We start from the raw sequence: 21,852 nt of genomic DNA, 5'->3' as shown, positions 1-21,852 counted from the left end.
GGGAGCTGGGGACCTTTCTCTTGATAGGGACTTCCAGCAATCTTCTCCTAAAAGTCCCCCGGCAGCGCTGACTGTGACCACCAAATGGTGAGCTCCTGCAACACATAAAGTAGTTATTTAAAGAAGAGATGAGAGCCGCTCTCTCTGAATTAAAAAAAGACATTTCAGACACAGGAGACAGAACTGAAGCTCTAGAGGACAGAGTTGACGACATTTCAGATGAGATACCCAATCTTCATTCAACCATTCAATCACAGCAAGAACAGATTCAAAGGCTGGAAGATTCTTTAGAAGACCTTGAAAATAGATCCAGGAGATCTAACATCAGAATACGTAATCTCCCCGAATCTTACAATAACCTATCGGAAACACTTTTGAAGCTGTTTAAACAAATACTACCGGAAGTGGATTCCTCACTATTTCTCATGGACAGAGTGCACAGGACACTTGCCAGGCCACCTACACCATCAGCTGCAAGGGATGTGATCAACAAGCTGCATTATTTCCATGTCAAGGATCAAATCATGCAGGCAGTCCATAAACTACCTAAAGTCATCTTTGAAGGCCATAATCTGCAACTATTCACCAACCTCTCACCAGCAACCCTCAAGAGGAGAAGGGAGCTCAAACCTGTGGTTTCGGCTCTGATTAAGGCGCAGATTAAGTACAGGTGGGGATTTCCGTTGAAGCTGGTCTTCATGTTTGAGAGAACATCTTACTCGTGCTCGTCCCTCTCCGAGGGCCAGGCCATCCTAGGAAAATTGAACTTGGACAATAATCTTGCAGAGGTGTCTTCTTCCCCCAAAACCACAGCGTAAAGCTATCGCAAGAGACTGGACACCAGTGAGCAGACATGGCAAGAACTCCAGATCTAGACAAGAACGGGAAAGCCCCACTTGAAGACACCCTTCAGGGTCACAGTGGTCATTGTTGAGATGACTTGAGTTGTTAATACCTCAGTTTAGGGGGCTGTGAAGATGGGGTTGTACTTGTCCTTGTACATCCCCTAGGTTTTTACCAAGTTTGGACGTGATCACAGTTTACGGTTTTCACCTTCCCTAACCCTTCTCTCTTTTCCCTCCCCCCACATTGAGGCCACTGAAGTTATCATACAATTCTTACTAAATTTAAGGGGGACATTAGGTCACCCACAGTTTCAGAGTTAAATAACCCGAGTGTCGGGTTTGTCATGTTATTGGTTATTTTTCTTGTTTTAAGGTTATCCAAATATACTGGCAATGTTCAAATTTCTTTCCTCGACAGGTCAGGTCTCCGACGACAACCAGGTTTCAGGTACCAATTATATTTGCATTATAGACAAAATATAACTGAGGTATTCTGTTCAAGAGGGTTGGGCCCATTTGTACTGCCTCCTAGAAGTGTTTTGCTGATGTCTGTAGAAATGTATAGCAATGTTAGTATGCTGAAAGCAACCTTTAGTCCATTCCCTTAATGACACTTAATGTAATAACACATAATGTCAGGGGACTCCACTCCAATGTGAAAAGACGAAAGGCCATAATGTATATGCTCCCAATGAGTTCCAAGATCAGTTTTTGTCTAGAATTAGTAAACTATTGACATATTGGAAACAATATTGTTTAATTATTGGAGGAGACTTCAACCTAGTGATAGATCCAGGGCTAGATAGGTCTGGTACTGGACTTTCTTCCCAGCCCCAAAATATTAGAAAGATACTAATATATATTTCATCTGGACCACAATTTACTAGACAGCTGGCGGGTGCACAATGGTAACAGTAGGGATTACACTTTCTATTCCACAGCTCATAAGGTTTATTCGAGAATTGACCATATCCTGGTTAGCCAGATCTTAGCACCTTTAATTATAACTACTGACATTGTAGTCAGTACTTGGTCAGATCATAATTTAGTGCTCACCAAACTATCAGGCCTGATAGACCCCCTAAGAAACTGAAGTTGGACTTTAAATTCCTCTTTGTTCAAAGATAAAATATTTCTTCAGACTCTGAAGAAAAAAATTGGGGGATTCCTTCAGCTTAATCTCCAGTCAGTAAAGAACCCTGCCTTTACATGGGGGGCGCTTTAAGCTTTTACTAGAGGAATGTTGATTAGAGAAGCTAGTGTCAAAGTAAAAACAGCACAAGCACTCATTGAGAGGCTCAGAGAGGAGACCAAGCAATTACATATACAACATTGCTCTAACCATAGTAACACAACAATTCGAACTTTAACTGCTAAGAGAGAAGAGCTTGATAGGTTGTTGTCCCAGGAAACTGCCAGATCCCTTAAAATCGTAGATACACAGTATTTTTTTTATGCCAATAAGCCCTACAAAATGTTGGCTAATAAGTTAAAAGACTTTACGAAGCTAACAACTATTCCACAACTTCAGAAACCGGATGGGTCCACTTCTAATCACCCGCAGATAATAGCAGACACATTTGCTTCATACTATCAGTCCTTGTATGCCCTACCCCGAGGGACTAACAATCTCGTTAATACAACTAAATCTCAAGATTTTTTGAGTCAGTGTAATTTGCCCAAACTTGACACAGTTGATCTGGGCAACCTAAATGCACCGATCACCCTCAATGAAGTTAGACTAACGATTAAAAATTTAAAAGTCAAAAAAGCTCCTGGTCCGGATGGATACTCTAGTGCTTTTTACAAATTATTTTTGGACGAACTGGGTCCTTTATTAGTTAGCACATTTAATCACATGTTGGTAGGGGGCTTTCTCCCCAAATAATTTTTATTGGCCCGGATTTCGGTTATTACGAAGCCTGGCAAAAAGTAAACAGCACTGCAGAAATTATCGTCTGATTTCTTTGATAAACCAAGACATTAAGATATTTTCCAAAATCCTAGCCTCTAGACTTAACAGAGTAATGCCCAAACTTGTCCATCCGGACCAGGTAGGATTTATAACCAATAGGGAGGCCCCAGATAATGTCAGAAAAGTGATTGATTTGATAAATTGTGCATCGGTGAATGGGGTGCCTTCTCTGTTCCTCTCCTTGGATGCAGAGAAGGCATTTGACCGCATATACTGGGATTACTTGGACAGGGTTCTTGTCACGATGTGTATAACGCGTAATTTTAGTAAGGAAATCTCAACTATCTATTCGCATCCTTCAGCGTTTGTTAAAATTGCAGGGTTCAAATCAAAGCCTATAACTATCACAAATGGAACTAGACAGGGATGCCCTCTTACCCCATAGACCTGCTGTCTGGAGAACCTTCCTCTCTATCACTCTATTACATTATGGGACTTTTTAACTTCTAAATTTAAGCTTATCCCTAAGGCATCTAAGGCAACTCCTTTAGTCACTTTCTCATCCACATTTAATTTAGGACTCCAAGATAAATGGGCTAATAGGGGGCTATACAGGATCGCGGACAATTTGCGGGGTCAGACTTTTATGGATTTTAACACATATACTAGTCTTAATGAACAGGGCAAACCCAGTTGGTTTCATTACTTACAGCTCAGGGCGAGGGTGGCTGATGTGCTGCGCAGCTCATACACAGGGAATATCACTTATTTAGAACAGATATGTCTGTCAGAACAGAGATCACACGGCAATATCTCTAGGTTATATGTTCTTTTCAACTCCCCATTAAGGGCACTCAAACTCCCCTTTATGCAGAAGTGCGAGGAAGAATTTAATTTTACTTGGCCATTCGATAAATGGAACACTATTTTACATACGGGGACCTCCTTCTCTTTATGCACACACCTAAAAGAGAATTATATGAAAACAGCATTTCGGTGGTATTTCCACCCCTCCAGATTACACAGTTCTGAGCCGGGTAAAAGGCAGTGCTTGAGAGGGTGTGACAAACTTGGAACATATTCACATATGTGGTGATATTGTCCCCAGGACCTTGACATCTGGTCACAAACATCCACCCTATTAAGTGATATTTTTGGGAGATCCGTTAAGGTGACTCCTACTCAGGCCCTTTTGCATGAACCTATACCAGGGTTTAATAAGTCACAAAACAAGTTTGTATTTATTATCTGTACAATAGTTAGATTGAATATAGCCCAATATTGGAAAACAGTAATTCCCTCCTTTCAGATTATTAGAAACAAAATTGAATATTATTACCAAATGAGCAGTAATGTAGCTGATTTATTGGATGCCAAGGAGCAGTTTATATCCGTCTGGGAACCGTGGATCATGTTCACAGAGGCTAGATAAGAGAGATTACCTAATTTACGCACCATAATGCTCAGAGCACTTAACTAATATTCATAATTCAAGGTTTTAGGCCTTGATAACGGTTATATTGCCCTGAGGATGGAAAGATTTTCTGGGATTAGTAGGATGAGGGAATGCTTCTTAAGTTTTACAGGTCATTTGGGTGCCTTTGTAGTGGGTTTTGATACAGACCGAATTGAGTGTTTCCGTGGCCAAGGCCCTGACAGTATGGACATGAACTTTATTTCCTTGTACTATGCTTATATCACATTTTTGTTTAGCACATCATTGAACACCTGTGTTGTAATGTTAGAATTATCATTTAGATTGTGAACTGTCAATGCAAGCCCTGATAACCTACATGTTATGTTATAATGATTGAGGAAAAAACAATAAAAATCTTTTTCAACGAAATATGCACAGCGTAGATCATAATTACACTGGATGTGCAAAGAACACTTAGAAATTCATACTTATAAGTACAAAATACAAAGCGTAATTGTTTTTTTTTTTATCATAAAAGGGGCTGAACATGGGTGTTCCATGGGTGTGTGTGAAATTGTCTCTCAAATACAAGCATAATTATCTAAACATTTTTGCCCTACAGATCTCACTGATTTTTCTTTCAACTTGGAGAGCTTTTCTCAAAATACTCAAAACACTAATTACTCTGAAAGGAAATGATGGATGTTTATTTGTCCTCCTCCCATTATTTCTTTCCCAGATCTTTTAGTTGCTGAATAATGCTATCATCCACTTCCCCTTTTTCAGTCCTTTTTTAACCACCTCTATCACCCTCAAGCTTATTTCTGTACAGCTTGTCCCCCTTTAACTCTCACTCACTTTTTTGTTCCCATACATATATCATCCTTTATCTTAATTTCCCCTGTCTTTAGTACTGATGTACAGTATGTCCTCTATATCTGTCTATAACTACCTATATCTCACTTTGCTATTATTTTATTTACCTTTAGTACTTATGTATGTCCTCTATAACTATCTTCATCTCACTTTGCCATTTCTTTGATTTACTTTATCTCTTATCTTTCTTCTCCACTTTTTCTACATTTTGAACTGGTGTTTTTAAAGGGACATTAAAGTAAAAATGTTACTTAAATGGATTGGATAGAGCACAGTATTTTAAATAACTTTCCAATTTGGGTAGGATCTCAGCCTTCAAAATGATGTTACTCCCAATACTTACCTACCTATTTCAATGCCTACCACTTAAACTGCAGGCTGTACTCCTAGACACCTACCAATCTCTTTTAAACATATGTCTGGGCAAACTCATGCCCACAGATCTTGCGCAAGATCCTACTTGCTCCAATTGACAGGGGAGGTCTTGGCCTCCCAAACCTTAAATTTTATTATGAAGCAGCTATGCTTATGCACTTATCCCTATGGCGCACTCCTGGTGAGCATCCAAGATGGTACGAGATAGAACAAGCTTCTTTACCCCAACACCTCCTACTATCTGACCTTATCTGGATTCTACAACACTGTAAATCCTCTATACCCCTAGTCAATTCAATTATCAAACACTGTCTAGAACAATGGCATACACTTTGGCACTTTGTCATGATCGCCCCTCACCCATCCCCATTACACAGTATTAGAGGTCTATTACATGGATTACCTGACTCTAACCCCAACAGCTGGTCCAACCACAACATCAGAACAACGAGTGACTTACACAGTGGCATGACCTGGTTATCCCCCCACCCCAGAATTAATCACCCGACACAATATCCCCACCAGGTTGCACTTTGAAGAGATCCGCTTTCGATCCCTACTAAAAAGTTGGGGGTTCCTACGCATAAACCCCAGACCTATTACAACTTGGGAAACAAGATGGAAGGCAGGGCTTCAGGGGCACAGACCGCTAACAGTACACTGCCAATGTCTACTAGACTGTCCAACCCTTCACAAAATTCATAGCATACTAACTTGGGAAAAAGACTTCAATAAAGAGATTGAAACTAAACACTGGATGAGGGCTATAGTAGACACTAGAAAGACTATACACTGTGTGACGGTCTTTGAACTATACTTCAAACTCCTGATGTGATGGCACTGGGTCAAAAGCAGACTGCACAAAATATCCCAAACTAACCCATAGACCTGTTAGAAAAATCAGGGGGAAAAGGGAAAGACCACCATGTTTGGTGGAGCTGCCCAGTAATTAGACAACTTTGGAGGAAAGTACTACACTTGTGCGACCTCCTTTCACTCACAACCAGTAAGTGTCTAGAAACATATCTTCTCCACTTAGAACTCCCTAAAATTCCCAAGTCCCAGAAATCCCTATTCATATACCTCATGATGGCAAAGCAACTAACGATAGTTAGACACTGGAAACAACCAATGGCGCCCCGCCATCCAAAAGGTGACGAACTTCTTTCATATTTTAAAACCATGGAAGAAGCAGTTTTCCTCAACCGAGGAACCATAGACCTACATTCAGAAATCTTGGCCCCTTGGAAGAGCTATCTACGATCCGCTAACTCCAACCCTTAGACTTCCCTCCCCTCCTCCCCTCCCTAGACGTCATAAAAATCGTAAGGAAGTAAAGGTCTAATCCTAAGGCCATCAAAACCCCATCCCCACCTTACTCACACTCTATCCCTCCCACCTTTCTTTTTTTTTCTCTTCCCCCCCCTCTCTTTCCAGGAAACAAGAGAAGCCTTTAAGACACTTGCACTATATTCTTATATATTACATCAATGAAGCCAGATTGTTAGGCTTCTGAAACAACATGATTCTTTTAACATTGTTATCTCACATTTATTTTCCCCACAATCTGTTTAACCAATTGTGTAGTTGGTTGAAAGCTTTCCCAACCAACATATACTCTCAGTAAAGAAACTCTAGACTCTCACCAAAAACCTATGGAAAAGTAAAAATGAAAAGTTGAGGTGCCTCACACCTCCCCTGTGCTCCCCCAGCCTCTGGTTGATTACTCATACAGGACACTTCTACACAAAGTTATTTGCATACTCTGTAACGTGAATGGACTTACCTAAAGTGTCTTGTACTAAACTTGTTAAATTTACTGTTTTCTTTGTACGTTGGCACCTCAAAAAATTTAAAAATTAAAAAAACTTTCCAATTTACTTCTGTTAGCAATTTTGCTTAGTTCTTTTGGTATCCTTTGTTAAAGTGTAGTCCTAAGTGAGCTCAGGAGTGTGCATGTGTCTCTGGCAGCAGTGTTTACATTGTTTATAGCAATGTTATACATAGTTGCAAACACTGCTGCCATAGACTGCTAAAGACCAAAAGAAGTGTGCACACTCCTGACTTCCTATCAGCCTACCTAGCTTTACTCTTCAACAAATTATATTATGAGAACAAAGCAATATTGATATTATAAGTTAATTGGAAAGTTGTTTAAAATAACATGCTCCATCTGAATCATGAAAGTCTAATTTTGACTTTACTGCCCCTTTATTTTAATTTATTTTTACCTCCTTTCTCTGTACTCTTTATTTTTATTCATCCATCAGTCTCTACCATCTTCTCATCTTTTAAGCACCCCTTTAATTACTCTCTAGATTTGTAACTTCCCCACAGTTATGCTCCTTGCCTTGTTTCTCTAGTTCTGACTGTAGCTTTTCACTTCACATCCCCTTCAGTCCGTGCTAATTTCACCCCTCATCTTACCACGTCTACCTTTCCCATTTTCCTCTTCTCTTTCTTCCTCCTACCTCACTGATGTTTTATTTTTAGTAGCAGGATCACTAGACCGTATTGGATTACGGACTGAGGAATTCTCCACTAATGACACAGAGAGGTTATCCACTGTAACATATCTCAGCCTAATGTCACTATCCCTTTAAGACTGCCTTCCCTGATTCTGACACTCATGCTGGTTTTGGGCAGTATTTGCATTCAGTTTGCCTGCCTGATTAATCATTCATGCACCTGATTCCCTCAGCCTCTTTTTAAGCCTTCTCAGGTCTTATGTGCTTTGCATTAACTTTGAAGTTGTGTTCCTGAAAACAACTTAGGTCTGTGGCTGATCCTGCATGAATTCTACCAACTTATTCAAGCTTCAGCTTTCCCTATTTCCTCTTCTTAAAATCATCAAATCGCAAGTATCCAAATAATTCCATTTTGTTACCTGGACACTGCTACTTAAAGGGATACTAACCCCACATTTTTTATTTCATGATTCAGATAGAGCACACAATTTTAAGCAACTTTCTAATTTACTCCTATTATCATTTTTTCTTTGTTCTTATGTTATTTTGATTTGAAAAAGCAGTAATAAAAGGTTAGGAGCCGGCCCATTTTTAGTTCAGCACCTTGGTAGAGCTGCTGATTGGTTTGCTACATTTAGCCACAAATCAGCAAGTGCTACCCATGTGCTGAACACAAAATGGTCTGGCTCTAACGCTTACAGTACTGCTTTTTCAAATCAAGATAGCATGAGAACAAAGAAAAATTGATAATAGGAGTAAATTAGAAAGGTGCTTAAAATCTCATGCTCTATCTGAATCATGAAAGAAAGAAATTGGGTTTAGTATCCCTTTAACAAACTCTGAACTTTATTATAAATCAAGTATACTTTTGGTTATCATCACTCTCTAATTATTACAACAGCATATTACTCAGAACTTTATAACTATTCTCTGCTACAAGTTGTCATAGCTGAAATATCCTTCTACAAATATGTTAACATATTCAGAACTCTGCATCTATGTGTTCAGTTAAAAGCTTTTATGTGATTCTCCAATATATGCACAAACAGTAATTGATGCCTTAAACTTGCAACTTGACTATCACCTGTGCTGCTCTGCTTATTACTGACATACAGCGCTATATAATATTATGTACTGTGAACCTGCAACAAACCTTAGTTTGCATATATATGCACAAACAGTAATTAATGCCTAAATCTTGCAACTTGTCTATCACCTGTGCTGCCCTGCTTAATTCTGACATACAGCTCTATATAATATTATGTACTGTGAACCTGCAACAAACCTTAGTTTGCATCTAAGTGTCAATCTTCTACCAGTTTACTCTGAAGCCTGAACATTCCACATTGCTATATTTTTCTCTCATTGAATCCTGCAGCTACTCCTATTAACTAACTATAAGTCACAGTGAAGCCACAATATATTATATACAAATGTTGCACTCTCCATTTATTCTACAATAACTTCTAGCAACTATGAATCACAGAATATCATCTATCCACGTCCAGGATACTCTTCCCCGGGCCAGGGGTTGGTGTCTTCAAATCCCTACCACTGCCCCGAGGGTCTGTGTCCTGAGCACATGTACACCGGAACATTACATCCACGGACATACTGCTGAAAGTGCTTTATCGCAGCATATGCGATTCCTGTGCTTTTAATACCTCATATCTTTTGAGGTTTTGACATGTGAGTGTGCTGATGTCTTTGTTTTTTTATGTATTAAAAATTGATTTTAAACAGTATACACTTAGAGTGGCTTTTGCGCTGTTTTCCCTTTTGTTTTCACATGTTTCTCTTGAGAGGTGCTCCAACACCTGTATGATTAATAGCAGCATCGCCACCCGAATCATCAGCTGTAACAAGAACGCAATATTGATTGCGAGTTTCCATAGGTATATGGACTTGATACTTGAGGGGTTTATATTTGTATATGTGTATACTGTATGTGAGTATTATCCATTTTCTCATGTACATATTATATGTCATCTATATGGTTTTTACACTATTTATGTCTTTAAAATAAGTGGAGCCAGTATATGAGTGCACATACATACATAGGACTAAGTTGTAATGTGTATCTAATGATCACTGTATAAATACCATTTATTTATAATATCACTAATACATTGGCGCTCAAACTGTATGTGCTTTAATCTAAGGAAGGACATTTTCCAAAACATGGAGAAATTAACACATCTTACTTATAATAGACAGGAAGAGGCATTTCAGTTTTCTTTTCTTCTTGAATGTGGTCATCTGCTCTGTTAATCATGTTTTCTTCCCTGATAAGCTTATCAGAGAAATTTAAGTCATCATTTTGACACAGTCTACTTTTAACCTCTTCATTATTAGAATACTTATCCACAAACAAATCGCCAGTGGTCTTTTCCACATTATTTAGAGAAATTGAATTCCATGTTGAGTATTTCTCAATTTGATAAGTAGTTTTACTAAAGTCAGATTTTCTTTTCATTTGAATTGTTAATGGAACCTCTTGAGTCTCAGTCTCAGTCAAGAAAACATCTTGATTTAGAGTCTTAGGAGGAAGAGAATAACTAATTATCTGGTTTTCTTTAGCTTTAGGTTTCATCCATATACTTTTCCCAAATTTACTGCAGCTTATTCTGTTGTTTGGTCTAAAAAGTAATGCACCTCTCATGTGACAGAGCTTGTGTTGAATTGGGAAAAATGTTGATAGCCTCTTCCTCTCTAAATTGGGCAAAATATCAGAGACATCATAGATACCTTTAGAATCCCACTCATAGTAGGGAAGACACGCCAACCCTCGATCCTTAACAACTTCTTTTGAAAAGTGAAGGTCTTCAGATATTTTCTTAATGTATTTTGCTTGGAGCTGTTTAGACTGCTTTTTTGTTGGGTATGATTCTTTTGTAGGACATGAGAGTTTTTTTGAGTTATAGATATCACTTGTTAATATCTTGCATTTTGGAAGTGTACTTGTAGACTCCATAGAGAATAGATTTTGTACACAAATGTTTAGACTGGTGTCCATTGTAGCCAGTACGTAATGCTCTATAAACACAATTGAAAGCAATAATATCAACATTAAACATTAATATCAAACTTACATACCAAGTAACGTGTGATTGCATATATTTCTGCTTTTACACAAATGCATATACATTTATTGCTTTTCATATTCTAAGAGAAAGGTCATAATAATCCTGTTGCAGTTGTCATTAAAGGGGTATGGAGCTAGGAAAGGGAGCTATAGGGTGCAGCTATTTCTAAAATATGTAACTTTATATTAATAGATTAAAATCTATTGGAGTTAAAATATGACCAATATATATATATATATATATATATATATATATATATATATATATATATATATATATATATATATATATATATATATATATGTGTGTGTGTGAGAAAAAATATAAGTAATTTTTTTATATATACTATAAAGCATAGTATATATACCTACTAAGCCCAAAAAGAGCTGTGACTTCTCTCCCCAGGTGGCCAAAAATGCCTTGTTTAGGAGGATTCCTTCTCAGGATGAGGAGAAGAACCAGCAGGGCTTGTAGGAAAAAACTGCAGGAAGATGTCAGAGGGAAATGGCCCCAAGAAGGAGTTAAACAGGACTTTTCAGTCAAGGTAACGCGTCATTACAGCTCTTTTTCCGGTTTGATAAAGGTCCATATACGGGCCGAAACGCATTACCTTGACTGAAAAGTCCTGTTTAACTCCTTGTCTGTTGGTGGTGTGTGAGGGGTGTCCCCACCCGATGCTGAGGTATCCAGCTATCGGCCGGGAATCTTGGGGCCATTTCCCTCTGACATCATCCTGCAGTTTTTTCCTACAAGCCCTTCTCCTCATCCTGAGAAGGAATCCTCCTAAACAAGGCCTTTTTTGCCACATGGGGGAGAGAAGTCGCAGCTCTTTTTTGATTTAGTGGGTATGGATATATACTATGCTTTATAGTATATATATATATATATATATATATATATATATAAAAATACTTATATTTTTTCTCACTTATACTGTACATATATATATATATATTATTTTATTTTTTTGATTGGTCATATTTAAACTCCAATAGATTTTAATCTGTTAAAATAAAGTTACATATTTTAGAAATAGCTGCACCCTATAGCTCCCTTTCCTAGCTCCATACCCCTACATTGTACTTATCAGGAGTGGGTAGCACCAGGGTATCTTTAAGAGACCCCTGTAATTTCTATAACTAACATAATTAATCCTGTTTTCCCCCTTAAAAGTGCCAGTTCTGTGTCCTCCTTATCGCAGTTGTCATTGAGTAAGCCAGTTTACCAGCACCAGGGCCGCCATCAGGGGGTGACAGGGGTGACTCCTGTCAGGGGCCCAATGAGCCAGGGGGGCCCCATGAGGCAAGAACTAAAAAAAAAAAAAAAAAAAAAAAATTTTTTTTTTTTTAATTTTTGCAGCCACCAGTGGGTACTACAGCAGAGTGCTAATTGATCATGGGAAATGTTATTACAAGTAGTAAAGTATTAGCATTTGAGAGGATTTCTTAGTGTGCACTAAACCACTATGCTCAGTGTGAGACAGACTTGGCACTTTGTACAGTGTGTGCCTGAGTCAGACGGCAGATCACTTTCATTTGAAGAGGAGGTGGACTTACTTAGCAAATGTTTTTTTATTTCTTTGTGCAATTTTGGATTGTAACTTCAGTGTGGTAGTAGTTGTATGGTGGGGCCAGGGGTCCATAAAAACATTTTTTTTTAGCAGCAGTGTATTTATGATTATTTGACAATGCTGTAGAAATATTATATTTAAAAGCATGCAGAAATGTTTCCTCCTCAATACACAAATGGTAGATGCCCTTTTGGCAGATATGCATTATATATATATATATATATATATATATATATATATATATATATATTACATTCCAGTTTACTGCCCCTTTATGCAAGGACTTTCCAGATGCAAGGAGGCATTTTATCTAAGATTTTTACATCTGCATAAAATTTTATACTCTCAGACTAAGATTGCTCAGTGTTTGAAATGAGACAGGTTAACTTAAAACTGTTCAGTTTACACTACAGCTGACTTAGTTTTGAAATACATACCAACAAGCCTAAATCCTGCATTTAACCAGATCTAATGGTATAAGTACCACAGCTTATGGTCCCACCAAGACCATATAGAGTACAGCATTTTCAAAATCTATAAGTACAGCTGACAGATGGGAAAATTTGTACACTATATTTGAAGTGGTGCTCTTGGTTGGGGAAAATGGGAAAAAAAAAAAAACAAACATATGTCAACCTTTTAAAGGTACTTTTCTTCATCTAGCCATCTACCCAGCTCATTAATGTACAATTTTGAATTCACAGAATTATTTTTGTTTGCACATTTACAAATATGATTCTTTAAAAAGTGATCTCTTAATTTCTGCATTTTTTTATCATGCATGTCACACACTGTTGATTTAGGGGATGCAAGGTGCATAAATGTTTCCTCCTGTGAGTGTTTCTGTGGGTGTATGTGTTTATGTCTTTGTGCTTTGGTTTGTGTCTCTATGTGTATGTATTTTTTATCTGTGGGTCTCTCTGTGAGGGTGGGTGTGTATGTCTTTGTGCATTTTCTGTGGATGTCTGTGAGGGTGTGTGCATATGTCTTTGAGCTTTTTCTATGGGTGTTTCTGTGAGGGTGTTTGTGTGTATGTATGTATGTATGTCTGTGTTTTCTGTGGATGTCTCAGTGAGGGTGTGTGTATGTATGTCTTTCTGTGTTTTTCATGTGGGTGTCTCTCTGTGTGTGTGTATATGTCTTTGTGTGTTTTCTGAGGCTGTCTCTGTCAGTGTTTCCTTGGGTGTATGTGCAAGTTTGAGTTTGTGTGTGTGTGTCCATTGTCTGTTCCTTTTTAGGATATTTTGACCTTACTACTAATTATTCACATCTTTCTACAGACTTTGAGACTAACAAGACCTTTCCGGAAGTAACCACTCCACCATTTAACCTTTAAATTATTGTTTAGGCAGTTCAGGGCCCTTCCTTTCAGCCACTACATGCTGTTGTCATAATTTAGTTGTCATCTTCCTTTAGAAAAAGATAATCAGAACTCCATATTTTGTTTTCTAAATCTCCTTTTTTTACAAAACTGTAGTTTACCTCATTACTTGTCAGGTCAATGTAAACAAGTGCTAAGTGTCTGATTGGGTTTCTGTGTCTGAGTGTGTTTCTTTGCGTGTGTCTGCTATATGTGAATCCTTATGTGTGAGTGTGTGTGTGTTTCACTGTATGAGTGTGTCTGTGTGTGTATGTTACTACCTTTACAACATTTCCAAGTTTAAATAGACAATTAAGAATAAAGTGCATATACATTTTAGTCACTTGGTCAAAAATTGCACATGTCAAAGGAGGGGGGGGGGGGCCCTGATCAATGGTTGAGTCAGGGGCCCCAAAATTTCTAGTGGCGGCCCTGACCAGCACCTTTCCATGGGATTTAAACATTTTAAAAAAATAATGACAGCCTTTTACTAACATTATGTAATGAATTGCCACTGTTACAGAGGCTGTATATTAAAAGGACATAAAAACCCACATTTTATTTTCTTTCCCGATTCAGATACAGCATATACTTTTAAACAATTTTTACTTTACTTCTATTATCAAATTTGCCTCATTCTCTTGGTATCCTTTGTTGAGCAAGCAGCAATGCACTACTGGGAGCTAGCTGAAAACATCTGGCGAGCCAATGACAATAGACAAATGTGTGCAGCCACCAATCATTAGCTAGCTCCTAATAGTGCTGTGCTGATGCTAAAAATGTGTGCATGTGCTTTTCAACAAAGGATATCAAGAGAAAACAAAGGAAATTAGATAATAGAAGTAAAGTGGAAAGTTGTTTAGAATTGCATGCTCCATCTGAATCACAAATGTTTAATTTTGACTTTACTGTCCATTTAAGCCAGTTGCAACTTTCTGCAACCTGACAAAATGCAACTTCTTTTGACCTTGTGTGAAAGATCTTCCAGCCTCAGAAGATAGAACCTTGGTATATATGTTGTACCTACAGTATGTATTAGGGATCCTATGGTCACTAGACTAGCTGTCACATTAATTTTTCTCGCACACCTTTAGCAAAGTTATTATTATCGGTTATTTGTAGAGTGCCAACAGATTCTGCAGCGCTAAAATTAACTCTTTCTTTTGCCATAGCATTATTACCACTATACAATCTGCATCGCCCACCACATTAAAATCCTATTTGTGACCCCCAACCACTTTAACAGCTTCATATCCATATTTTGAACACTATTGCAGCAGAGTTTGTAACAATGTTGTACATCATTTGGACTTTCATGTGCCTTCAAACTTACAATCAATCCACAGATCTCTCACCACAATAAAATACTAACCAAGAACCCCCTCCTCATAATGGTAACTCCTTCCTACAATAGCCACATTTACAACTGTTTTGCAGCACCCATGGTTACTGCAGTAACACACCCACTTCGCTTAAATAAGAGACAACATTAGCAACTCACATTCAGATTTGCCAAATATGCTTAAAAACAATATAACAGAAGACACAATTGCCAGGGTAAAATTAATGGCATTTTTTTTTTTGTAATTTTATAAGCAACTTAATTATTTTTCTTAAGATTAAATGTCCCTTTCTTGAAAGAGTATAATATTTATACCCTTTAGTAAATCCATATAATTCCTCATCTGTTAAAGGGACATGAAATGTAAAATGTTTCTTTTATGATTCAGATAGATCATACAATTTTAATCAACTTTCCGATGTACTTATATTATCAAATTTGCTTAAATCTTTTGGTATCCTTTGTTGAAGGAGAAACAATTCACTTCAGGGAGCTAGCTGATCATATCAGGCAAGCCAATGACAAGATTCATACATTTGCAGTCACCAATCAGCAGCTAGCTTGAAGAAGTGCCTTGTTTCCCCTAAGATTTTCAACAAAGAGAACAAAACAAATTAGAGAGTAGAAACAAATTAGAAAGTAGTTTAAAACTGCAAGTTTTATCTGAATCATGAAAGTTAAATTATGACTTTACTATCCCTTTAACTTCTAAAGCCGAACTCACTGGGCAATATAAGGAGGAAGTCTGCTATTGTGCATAAAAGTGAGTAAAAACCAAATAGATCAATTTATAGCAACATTTCAATAGTTTTCTTAAAGCACAGTTTTGCTATCAGTGGCATTCAAAACAGAGCTCAGTTATTGTAATGACGATCATTTTAGATCATTTTCTTTCAGCATAGATAATATTTTGAGACACAAGATAAACAGCAATATGGTATTTACCTGGAATGATAATGCTGCTGTTAATCTTCAGGGAAAACAGCGAAGTGACATAATAATCAGATTTACCAATCACTGCTTTTGTACGAACAATAGTAGTTTCTTGTCTGTTTACAAGAGTTGCTATGCAACCAAACCGGCTTATCTGACAACCACACTGATTGCTCTTTCTTAGTTTTTTTCTTTTAATTTACATAGGCAAAATTGTGTGAACATCACTTTAAATAAATACTGAAATGTTTAAATTGTTAACTATGTAAAGCTTTAATATTTTTAAAGTTATCCAATGAAACTAGAATAATAATCATTGTTTTTTTTTTGTTTGTTTGTTTTGTGTTTGTTTTTTTAACTGACAATAAGTCATGGTAAAAGGAGTTGTGTATGATAATTTACCTAATTTTATTAAGCGAAAACTCTGCTTGTATTTTAATTTTTGCGCTTTTTGGGTTGCGTTCGTATCACAAGTTCCAAGAAAATGTATTTTGCGCTAGCGTGCATGTATTCCTATCTAGATATGCTTTTCCGCAAAGAATATCAAGAGAATGAAACAAATTAGATAATAGAAGTAAATTAGAAAGTTGTTTAAAATTGCACACTCTTTCTAAATCATGAAAGAAAAAATTGGGGTTTCATGTCCCTTTAAATAGACCCCTATGTGTGGACTAACCAAGGGGAAAGGATGAATCACAGTTAGCTGCTTTTGTTCATATGTGGCTGCTCAGCCCCGTTGATTAAAACCAGCTAGAAAGGGTGCTATTGGAATGGGGGGACCAGGGATAGGCACAGACAAAGGCTGTGGCGGACATTTTCCAAAGTACAGACCTTAGTGAAGGACACCAAGGTACATTTGAAATTAAAAACATTATTTTATAGTGCTTGGTGTTATTATACTGATGCAGATACCACTGATCCTATAACCAGCCCTCTTCTGGCTATACCCATGGGCCAGTGTCACTACTGTGTCATTATATAGCGCTGGGTGTTATTATACTGATGCAGATACCACTGATCCTATAACCAGCCCTCCTCTGGCTATACCCATGTGCCAATCTCACTACTGTGTCATTATATAGTGCTGGGTGTTATTATACTGATGCAGATACCACTGATCCTATAACCAGCCCTCTTCTGGCTATACCCATGGGCCAGTGTCACTACTGTGTCATTATATAGCGCTGGGTGTTATTATACTGATGCAGATACCACTGATCCTATAACCAGCCCTCCTCTGGCTATACCCATGTGCCAATCTCACTACTGTGTCATTATATAGTGCTGGGTGTTATTATACTGATGCAGATACCACTGATCCTATAACCAGTCCTCCTCTGGCTATACCCATGTGCCAGTGTCACTACTGTGTCATTATATAGCGCTGGCTGTTATTATACTGATGCAGATACCACTGATCCTATAACCAGCCCTCCTCTGGCTATACCCATGTGCCAGTGTCACTACTGTGTCATTATATAGTGCTGGGTGTTATTATACTGATGCAGATACCACTGATCCTATAACCAGCCCTCCTCTGGCTATACCCATGTGCCAGTGTCACTACTGTGTCTTTGTATAGTGCTGGGTGTTATTTTACTGATGCAGATACCACTGATCCTATAACCAGTCCTCCTCTGGCTATACCCATGTGCCAGTGTCACTACTGTGTCATTATATAGCGCTGGGTGTTATTATACTGATGCAGATACCACTGATCCTATAACCAGTCCTCCTCTGGCTATACCCATGTGCCAATCTCACTACTGTGTTATTATATAGTGCTGGGTGTTATTATACTGATGCAGATACCAATGATCCTATAACCAGTCCTCCTCTGGCTATACCCATGAGCCAGTGTCACTACTGTGTCTTTGTATAGTGCTTGGTGTTATTATACTGATGCAGATACCACTGATCCTATAACCAGCCCTCCTCTGGCTATACCCATGTGCCAGTGTCACTACTGTGTCATTATATAGTGCTGGGTGTTATTATACCGATGCAGATACCACTGGTTCTATAACCAGCCCTCCTCTGGCTATACCCATGAGCCAGTGTCACTACTGTGTCATTATATAGTGCTTGGTGTTATTATACTGATGCAGATACCACTGATCCTATAACCAGCCCTCCTCTTGCTATACCCATGTGCCAGTGTCACTACTGTGTCATTATATAGTGCTGGGTCTTATACTGATGCAGATACCACTGATCCTATAACCAGCTCTCCTCTGGCTATACCCATGAGCCAGTGTCACTACTGTGTCATTATATAGTGCTGGGTGTTATTATACTGATGCAGATACCACTGGTTCTATAACCAGCCCTCCTCTGGCTATACGCATGAGCCAGTGTCACTACTGTGTCTTTGTATAGTGCTTGGTGTTATTATACTGATGCAGATACCACTGATCCTATAACCAGCCCTCATCTGGCTATACCCATGTGCCAGTGTCACTACTGTGTCATTATATAGTGCTGGGTGTTATTATACCGATGCAGATACCACTGGTTCTATAACCAGCCCTCCTCTGGCTATACCCATGAGCCAGTGTCACTACTGTGTCATTATATAGTGCTTGGTGTTATTATACTGATGCAGATACCACTGATCCTATAACCAGCCCTCCTCTTGCTATACCCATGTGCCAGTGTCACTACTGTGTCATTATATAGTGCTGGGTCTTATACTGATGCAGATACCACTGATCCTATAACCAGCTCTCCTCTGGCTATACCCATGAGCCAGTGTCACTACTGTGTCATTATATAGTGCTGGGTGTTATTATACTGATGCAGATACCACTGGTTCTATAACCAGCCCTCCTCTGGCTATACGCATGTGCCAGTGTCACTACTGTGTCATTATATAGCGCTGGGTGTTATTATACTGATGCACATACCATTGACCCTATAACCAGCCTTTGTCTGGCTATACGCATGTGCCAGTGTCACTACTGTGTCTGTATAGAGCTGGGTGTTATTATACAGATGCAGATACACATCCAGTATTTCACTCAGGCTTTATTTATTCCATAACTTATCACCCAATATCACTAGCAGTCTCTTGACAAGCCACTAACTTTATTCACACTACATAATTTTTTTTATTCCTTTTATTTAATCAGAAATAAAATATATACTAAGGTTGTGGCAGACACTGCAAGGTCTAGTCACGGACACCAGTGTCCGTGTACGGACACCTTGCCTATCCCCTGGGGGGACCTGTTGTAGCCTTTGCCCCAAGGCCCAGTTAGTTCTAGATATGCCTCTGAAACCTCCCATTGACTGTATTAGGGGTTTTTCATTGCACACTTTTTTTTTATGGAGACCTTTATTAATTCCATATTTAATAGCTCCAGTTATACAACAGGTTTAAGGATTTTAAATGCTGAAATATATTAATTAAACTCCAATTTATGTATACACATATAAAGCAAGCTACATTTCTAGTACATAAGGTTACATCATTGCCTCTAATGCATTTGGTGCTGTGCAGACCCAGAGATGTGTACGTTAACCTAATCTCCTTTTTATATGCTAAATATTTATTGATTAATTTTGCTTAAAGGGACAGTCTACACCAGAATTTGTATTGTTTAAAAAGTTAGATAATCATTTTAATATCCATTCCCCAGTTTTGCATAACCGACACAGTTATATAAATACACATTTTACCTCTGTAATTACCTTGTATCTATTGCAGACTGTCCCCTTATTTCAGTTCTTTTGACAGACTTGCATTTTAGCCAATCAGTGCTGACTCCTATGTAACTCCACGGGTGTGAGCCCAATGTTATCTATATGGCGCACACAAACTAACACCCTCTAGTTGGGAAAAAAAATCAAAATGCATTCAGATAAGAGGCGACCTTCAAGGGCTTAGAAATTAGCATATGAGCCTACCTAGGTTTAGCTTTCAACTAAGAATACCAAGAGAACAAAGCAAAACTGATGCTAAAAGTAAATTGGAAAGTTGTTTAAAATTACATGCCCTATCTGAATCATGAAAGTTTATTTTTGACTAGACTGTCCCTTTAATTTAGTATTGCCCTTTTATAATATTAAAGGAGGATCATATATGTATATAATAGTTTATTGTGTTAGTATTTGTGTTAATATGCACATAAATACAAGGAAGCAATCACAATGCTATGTTCCTATTATTATACAAGTGCAATGCAAGCAAAAACTTTTAATACAAAAAAACCCCACTACTTTTAAAAATGTAACAATTATTAAAGTGATGGTAAATTAAACAACTTTATATTTTGCCATTCAATGTGAAATTTAAAAATAATATTAGTTTCATTGATAAAAAACCCCATAAATTTTAGTTTTTAGTAACATTTATATAACTGCTACTTGCTATTGCACGCTCCGGCAGCCCCGACACTAAGACACTTTTTTTTTTCCTGACGTTTTTGCCGTTGTCCAATCCAAATTGTGGCATGCTTCAATGAAAAAAAATAAACCACAGATCTTTTGCGCATGACGTTGGTAACGCATGCGCAAAGGATCCATTTGTTTTTCAGTGAAACATGCCAAAATGCCACGATTTTGATTGGACAACAGCGAGAATGTCATGGGGAAAACAGTGTCTTAGGGGCCTATTTATGAAATGTCTGTCCGACATGATCCGATCAGCGGATCATGTCCGACAGACATCGCTGAATGCGGAGAGCAATACGCTCTCCGCATTCAGCATTGCACCAGCAGCTCTTGTGAAATGCTGGTGCAACACCGCCCCCTGCAGATTCGCGGCCGCTAGCAGGGGGGTGTCAATCAACCCGATCGTATTCGATCGGGTTGATTTCAGGCGATCTCTGTCCGCCTCCTCAGAGCATGCAGACAGGTTATGGAGCAGTGGTCTTTAGACCGCTGCTTCATAACTGGTGTTTCTGGCAAGGTTCTGACGGCTCGCCAGAAACATGGGCCCCTTAGTGTCTTGGCTGCCGGACCGTGCAGTAGCAAAGTAGCAGTTATATAAGTTAGTAAAGTAAGTTTTAAATTTATGTTTTTCATCAATTAAAATTTCACATCGAATTGCAAAATATAAAGGTGTTGAATTTACCATCCCTTTAATAGTCCTATTTTATAAAAGGCCAGGTATGTTTGTTCGATGCAGTCATGCGCAGCACAGACTGCAGTGCGAGACAAACATACCTGGCCTTAACCCCTTAACGACCAGCGCAGTAGAGACAGTAGAGACTGTGCGAGGACGGCGCTGGTCGTTAAGCACCGGTGGTGCCGATCGTTGGTGGTGTGGGAGGGTTAGGAGGGAGGCAGGTAGGTGGCCCATAGCTGGAGGGGGGCGGTTGGGACTATTACGGTGCAGAGAAAAGAATATGTTGAGAGCAGCAGGGAGGGGGAAGGAGGGAGAGGGGATTGGGTTGGAGGGGGCTGGAAGGGGGAGGGAGCGGGTGGAAACACTACACTGCAGAAAAAAGAAAATGTTGAGAGCTGCAGCGAGGGGGAAGGAGGGAAAGGGGATCCGAGTATATGGGGGATCGGGAGTTGGACACATTTTGGCCCGTGTACACGGCTTGAAGACTAGTTATTAATAATTAATGTCAGCAGATAAAAACCACAACATTTACTTCAAGTATGCTGTTATCTGAGTGATTGTGGCCAATTTGGATTAGCTGTAAACAAGTTGTGC

The 21,852-nt window shown here is 38.5% G+C and overlaps 1 protein-coding gene across 1 annotated transcript in view; it reads right to left on the bottom strand.

Moving 5' to 3' along the window:
• The window catches only part of HEATR4 (HEAT repeat containing 4), a 48,255-nt gene extending 37,327 nt beyond the window's left edge, over positions 1-10,928 (bottom strand). The window contains 1 exon segment of the mRNA XM_053711432.1: positions 10,101-10,928. Within this exon segment, the coding sequence (XP_053567407.1) occupies positions 10,101-10,912 (812 nt within the window). The 5' untranslated portion in view covers positions 10,913-10,928.
• Positions 10,929-21,852: the final 10,924 nt, after the last annotated feature.

Source organism: Bombina bombina, chromosome 1 (assembly GCF_027579735.1).
Source record: "Bombina bombina isolate aBomBom1 chromosome 1, aBomBom1.pri, whole genome shotgun sequence".
In the NCBI taxonomy this organism is placed as follows: Eukaryota; Metazoa; Chordata; class Amphibia; order Anura; family Bombinatoridae; genus Bombina; species Bombina bombina.
This window is presented reverse-complemented; position numbering and strand designations above follow the sequence as displayed.